Below are 6,000 nucleotides of genomic sequence, written 5' to 3' on the forward strand. Positions count from 1 at the left end.
GATGAACAGCTTGAGGTCGAGGCTCATGAAGTACTCCCAAAGGCTCAGGTTTTAGTGACTGAAAAGCTGTATTCACCCCACATTTATAACCAGAAATCCCGGAAGGCTCTCAATAGAGCCAGCTAACCCACTCCACTTTGTTCCTACATCCATGGCCCTTCTGCGAGACAACTATGAACACTTTCCCTTTCCTCATCACCTCGCCAATCTCCTCGTGGCTGATGACCTCACCCCATGCCTCACAGAGAAAATGGATGTAATCAGAAGATCACATGCCCCTCTGTGGCATGCTCCAGCTTCTCTCCAGTTCCTGTACATGATGCTTCCCTGCTCCCTACTAACACCTACCCCACAGCCTCTACAGAACTCTGATCTCATCCCCTCTCGGCGACTCAAGGACCTCCATAATCACCCTGTTCATTCTCCCTGTTCATTCCCCATCATCAGCTTTCCCCTCTCCGTGGAATCCAAACATGCCTACGTATCAATATGTTTTAAGAAAACCTTCTTTGGCCTTGTTCCTTCCAGAAACTTCTCTGTTTCTCCATTCCCCTTACAAGAGTTGTCTCTAGTCACTATCTCCTCTTCTGTGCCTCTCATTCTCTCTCCAACTCCTCTTATCTGGTTTTCACCCCCACCCTCCACCAAAATAGGACCATCAGGGCCACTAGTTGTTTACTAGTTAGCAAACCCCATGACCTCTTCGCAGTCCCCATCTTGCTCCCAAAAGCATTTGAACTAAGTTGATTTCTTCCCCATTGTCGAAACCATTTCCAACTTCCATCACACCACACTCTCCTGGTTTTCCTTCTACCTTGTTGGTTGCTCTTTCCTACCCTCTCTCCTCCATTCTATTTCTCTGTCCATTCTATTTCCCTGGGCTGCGTCCTGGCCCTCTTCTCTCTACCTTCTACACTGTCCCAAGCTCTTAGGCTTCAGATACTGTCTCTACCCACGAGCTCCAGCCTGAACCTTCCTCCTGAGCTCTAGGCCCACATACCCAATTGTCTATCAGCAGTTCCACTCAGTTATCTAAGATCAATCAGGCATCTGAAACTTAACATGGCCCAAATAGAAAACCAATGAGTCTGTGGTTTTCTCCAAAATAAATTCTCTACTTTCCCATTAGCCTTCCCCATTTCAGTAAGTGATACCACCTTCTACAAGTTGTTCAAGCCAAAACATTAGGAGTCATCCTTAATTCCTTTCTTTCTCTCACACCCTGTACCCAATCTAATCAGTAAGTCCCATCCATTCTATTTCCAGAATGAATCCAGAATCTGACCCCTCCTCAGTATCTCAACAGCTGCCACCCTAGTCCTTGTCATCACCACTCAAACGGTCTAACTGGTCTACCAACCTCCAGACTCGCCTCCAGAGTGGCTTTGCTAAAGGGTAAGTCAGAGCAGGTCGCCCCGTGCATAAAGACCCCAGTATGTCTCCTGGTAGCAGGAAGCAACTGTCCAATGATGAAACTGTAAGCAGACAACATAGGGAATGGTGATCCGGGTGAGAAAGCTCTAGAGGGGATGCAGAGGCACCCAAACACCCTGAAAGAGGAAGGAAGGAGAAGGCAGTTCACTTTTCTTCTCCCTTTGAAACCCCCCTGGGCCTTTCGCAATACCAAAGGGAGATGCATAATAAAGCAGGTGACACTGATGCCCCACTCATACCCCCTTTGTCCTTACTAGAGGACCCTGCAGGCACTCCTGTACATGCCACAGGCTTTGCATCTCTCTGCCTGAGGGAGGTGTTTGGCCTTGGGAGCATGAGGCGGACCCATGAGCCAGGGAGGTCACGCTCCTGGCCCTACCCTCCACCAGCGGGGGAGAGAAGTTGGTAAATAAATACTCTAGTTTCCTCACTCTTCAGTGGACCAAGTTTGAGGTGTGTTCCCAGAGGGTCCCCAGCCGGACTGAATCCCAATGGCTCACCGTGGTCACAAGCTCCGTAACATGATATCTACCAGCTTTCCTCCCTTGGCTGTCTCCCCTTCTCACTCCCTCTCTGAGCTGCCTGAGATCCCCTCCCAAATAAACAACTTCACCAAAATCCTTGTCTCGGGCACCCCATTTTGGGAAACCCAAAGTAAGATGCATAATACTGGGCTTGTCCTCCCAAAGGTCAGGCCATTTTCAACATCACATGAGAGCAGCGCCATTCTAAATACGTATGGACAGGAGAGGCGAGAGACCTGGAGGCAGTGTGGAGACAGTGTCCTTAGAAGGTGAACAGGAGATACTATGCGGATAAACCTCCAAAGTTTTCTGCTAAGCATAAAATAAAAAGAAAGAAGCCAAACCCAAAAGGTCATATACCGTATGTATTCCATTTATGTGAAATAACCAGGATAGGTAAATCCATAGAGACAGAAGGAAGGTTGTGGTTGCCGGGGGCTGGGGGGTGGGGTGGGGCAGTGAAGGGGCTTTACTTTGGAGTGATGAAAAGGTTTTGGAACTAGATAGAGGTGGTGGGTGTATGACATTATGAACCACTAAATGCCACTGATTTGTTCACTTTAAAATGGGTAATTTTATGTTATGCGACGTTCACCTCAATAAATTAAAAATAAATTATAGGGGATTTTAAGTCTGTCTGGGAATGGTAAATGTTATTTATGTATGCATGAATATACATAAATAGAGTATATATTCATCAACTGTATGTGCACACTTAAGAGCCTCTGTTTTCTCCATTAACCCCCAAAGAGTTGTTAACAGGATTGTTAAAGAGCTGTGTTAAATTCTGGGTACACAGTGCTCTCTGGGCTGCCTCCAAAGTAAAAGGGGAAAGGAAGACGCATGTATGTTCCTGCCCCCGGACTGAGTTTTACGCTTGTGTGAAATCTAACTCCAGGTTGTGCATGTCACACACACGCGCGAGCGCGCGCGCGCGCGCACACACACACACACACACACACACACACACACGGGAAATGTGTGCACCACTCAACAGTCTACAAAACTTTCCATCAGCTCTTTTGAAGTGAAATCACCACTCACCCCAAACACACTCCCCAGATATCAGCGCTGTTGAAAGTGAAGGGCCTGTCCCTGCTGTGTGGTTTGGGCTAAAAAGGAGGCAGGATTAAAGCGCTTATTTCAAGTCCCAGAAGTAAAATATGACTCGGTCTACGGCAGTCCTAATTCTTTCCAGAACTCATCCCTGGAATTGCCCTTTTAAACAACCAGTCATTAACCCAACTCCGGGTCTTTTATAGCTGCGAAAACCGATTGCGCACATCATTTATTCATTATGCTTATTGTTATTGCAGAAAAGCAGCGAATTCCCAGGGCGGGGTTCAAAGCGTTTGCGGAGGTAGTGGTGGCGGGGGTGGGGGGTGGGGGGTGGAAGGCGGGAGGGTAGTGACGGCGAGGGGGGTGGGCTGGGTGGCAGGGCAGAGGTGCCCGGAAATCCCCTGGGAAGGATGCCGCGAAAGCGCCCCCGCCCCGCGCGCTCCGAGGCCCCAGCGCACCGGCGCAGCTGCCGCAGCAGCCCGGGAAGCTTCTTATGTAAGTCAGAGCCGCTGACATCACCTTCGCCGCGAGCGTCGCAGCCGGACTAAGCGCCAAGGGACCGGCGCGCCGGCCCAGCGACCCCGCCCCGCCACCCGGGTTGTTCCTAAGTGGTTCCGCAGCTGCCTCCAGAATCGGGCGACAGTGCACTGGGGCACCGGCCCCCGCGCCCCTCGTAGGACAGATGGTGCAGAACGACCGTTTAGTGGGAGTCATGCGCTGGCGCAAGAGTGAGGTCATCGGGCAGCAAGGATGTCCAGGGGTCTCCCACACCTCCTTCCTCGCCCCCTCCCCGCAGCCTGGCAGGACAAGTTCGTATCTAAATCCACACGCGGCCAGATTTGGGCGACAGAGCCCCGGGGAGACCGGACCGTCGTAGGGCAGAAGAAGCATTCAGGGGAACCCTGGGCTGTTTCAGGCAGAAAAGATGTCCGGGGGGTCTCGTTCATCTCCCCAGGGCCCGGGACACCCTCGCCCCTTCCCGCGCCCCTCCCCGCGGCCCCTCTGCGCCTCAAGGGTCAGGGCAGAGCGCTTCGGAGTTCACTCTCAGAGGCGAGCTGCGCCGCGCTCTGTGGCAAGACACAAGTTCGGGGCTCCATGCAGCCCGAGGTCACAACAAAAGTGACAAAACCGCCGCGGCGGTGCAGGAGCCCGGGAAGGGCACCCATCACTCTTCTTCGAGCGCCCCAAACACGTATAGGGTCGGCTATGGGGCTCGGGGCGGAGCTGCTGGACACCACTGGAGTTGCCCCCCGCCCCCCAGGGGAGGGGGAGGGCAGCGGGCGGGCGACCTGGAAGGCGAGCCCGGGAGGTGAACGGCAGAGCCCTCTGCGCCTCGGTGCCCCCCTTTCCGCCCCCTCTCAGTCTGCTGCTGCTTGTGAGTTCAGAGGCCGCCCTTGTAACTTTCCCCCTCCCACGTCTGCATCCCCGCGCCGGGCTCCTGACCGGCCACTCGGCCCTGGGAGGTCTGCGGTCCGTCCCATGGAGGGGTCTGGTGGCGAAGGGAGAGTAAGGTGCAAACTGCGGCGGGCGCGGCGCTGCGGGGCTGGGATTGCGGCGACCGCGGAGGGCGCGAGGGTGCGGCGCAGGAGCGGAGCGCCCTGGGGCGGCGCGGATACTCACGCACTGCCTCCTGCTTGGGGTCCAGCGTGCCGAGGACGCGCTGCACGCCGCCGAGCTTGCCCTGCAGCGCCCAGACGCGGCGGTGGGTGAGCTGGATGTCGCTCTCGAGCTCCTGGAAGAGGCTGCACGCGTGCCGGGCCACGTCCGAAAGCTGCCGAAGAACGCGGGCCAGCGCGGCGTTGTTGACGGCGCACAGGTCCAGCATGAGCAGCACGGCCGCGGCCGCGGCCGAGGACGCCTCGCCAGCCCCGGACACCGCCTCCGGGGCCCCCGCCGAGCTCTCCTCGCCGGCCGCGGGCGCCTCTCCGCGCGGCGGCGGCGGCGCCTGATCGCCCGGCGCGGGCCGCGGTGGCGGCGGCGGCCCGGGAGGCGCGGCGGGTGCGCGGGGTGGCTCCTCGGGCCCCGGCGCCTCGGCCTCGTCCCGCAGTCCAGGCGGCTGCAGGGGAGGCGGCGGCTCGGCCCAGCCTCCGCTCGCGTCCTCCGTCGGCCCGGGAGGCGGGCGCCGCTGGCGGCACAGCCACTGCGGCTCCACGATCCTCTTGGCGAAAGGCATCCCGCGCAGCGGAGCCGCGACTTTCTGGTCTCCTCGGCGCGCCCCTGGCGAGTGGGGGACCGGGCGCGCCCACCTGGGCTGGGAGAGGGCAGCGGTCGGGCTAAGATGCGGTCTGGCAGTCCCGATACGCTCACCTGGCCTCCTCCTCTTCCCCGCCTTCCCCTCAGCAAATCAGTCCAGCGGGGCTCCCTCCGGGAGCACCGCTCCCTGGGGAAGATGACAAGCGTGGGGCGCAGAAATCGCGGGGCGCGCCTGGGCTCTCCTCACTTGCTTTCAACCGGGGCCGGCTGGCTCAGCTCCATCGTTCCTGCGCTCACCGTCGCCGCCCCGGCCGCTGCCGCCGCCGCTGCCTATATAAATGGGCGTGTGTGGGTGTGTGTGTATGTGTGTGTGTGTGGGGGGGTGAGTGTGTGCGCGCGTCTCAGTTTGAAAGTACCCCGGCGCAGGCCTCTCCCCGCGCACCCCTCGGCCGCTCCGGGGAGCGATTGCGCCCGGCCTCTCTCTCCCTCCCTGGGCTAGGAGGAGGTCTCGGAGAGGCTCTTTGAAAATCCGGAGAGAGGAATCCGCCTCCAGCCCGGGAGCAGGAGGCGGTGCGGGGGCGCGGGGCGGACGCAGGGCGGGGGGAAGGCCCGGGCTAGGGGGGCGCAGCACCCGGTGCCGCCGCTGGGAGTCACTGGCGGCCCCTCCGCGCCGGGCGTGTTCCGGCGCAAAGCCTCTTCCTCGCGATCCAGGGCTTAGGGCTGGGATTGTCAGCGTTGTGGGGGCGGGGAGTCCCCAAGTTGGGGGTAGGGGTGGGGTGTGGGTAGCGAG

The 6,000-nt window shown here is 58.2% G+C and overlaps 1 protein-coding gene across 1 annotated transcript in view; it reads right to left on the bottom strand.

Moving 5' to 3' along the window:
• NHS (NHS actin remodeling regulator) overlaps positions 1–5,705 on the bottom strand; it is a 332,572-nt gene extending 326,867 nt beyond the window's left edge. Inside the window, exon 1 of the mRNA XM_077146140.1 lies at positions 4,638–5,705. Coding sequence (XP_077002255.1) covers positions 4,638–5,190 — 553 coding nt within the window. The 5' untranslated portion in view covers positions 5,191–5,705. The remainder of the gene's footprint in view (positions 1–4,637) is intronic.
• Positions 5,706–6,000: the final 295 nt, after the last annotated feature.

This window comes from Tamandua tetradactyla, chromosome X (genome assembly GCF_023851605.1).
Source record: "Tamandua tetradactyla isolate mTamTet1 chromosome X, mTamTet1.pri, whole genome shotgun sequence".
In the NCBI taxonomy this organism is placed as follows: Eukaryota; Metazoa; Chordata; class Mammalia; order Pilosa; family Myrmecophagidae; genus Tamandua; species Tamandua tetradactyla.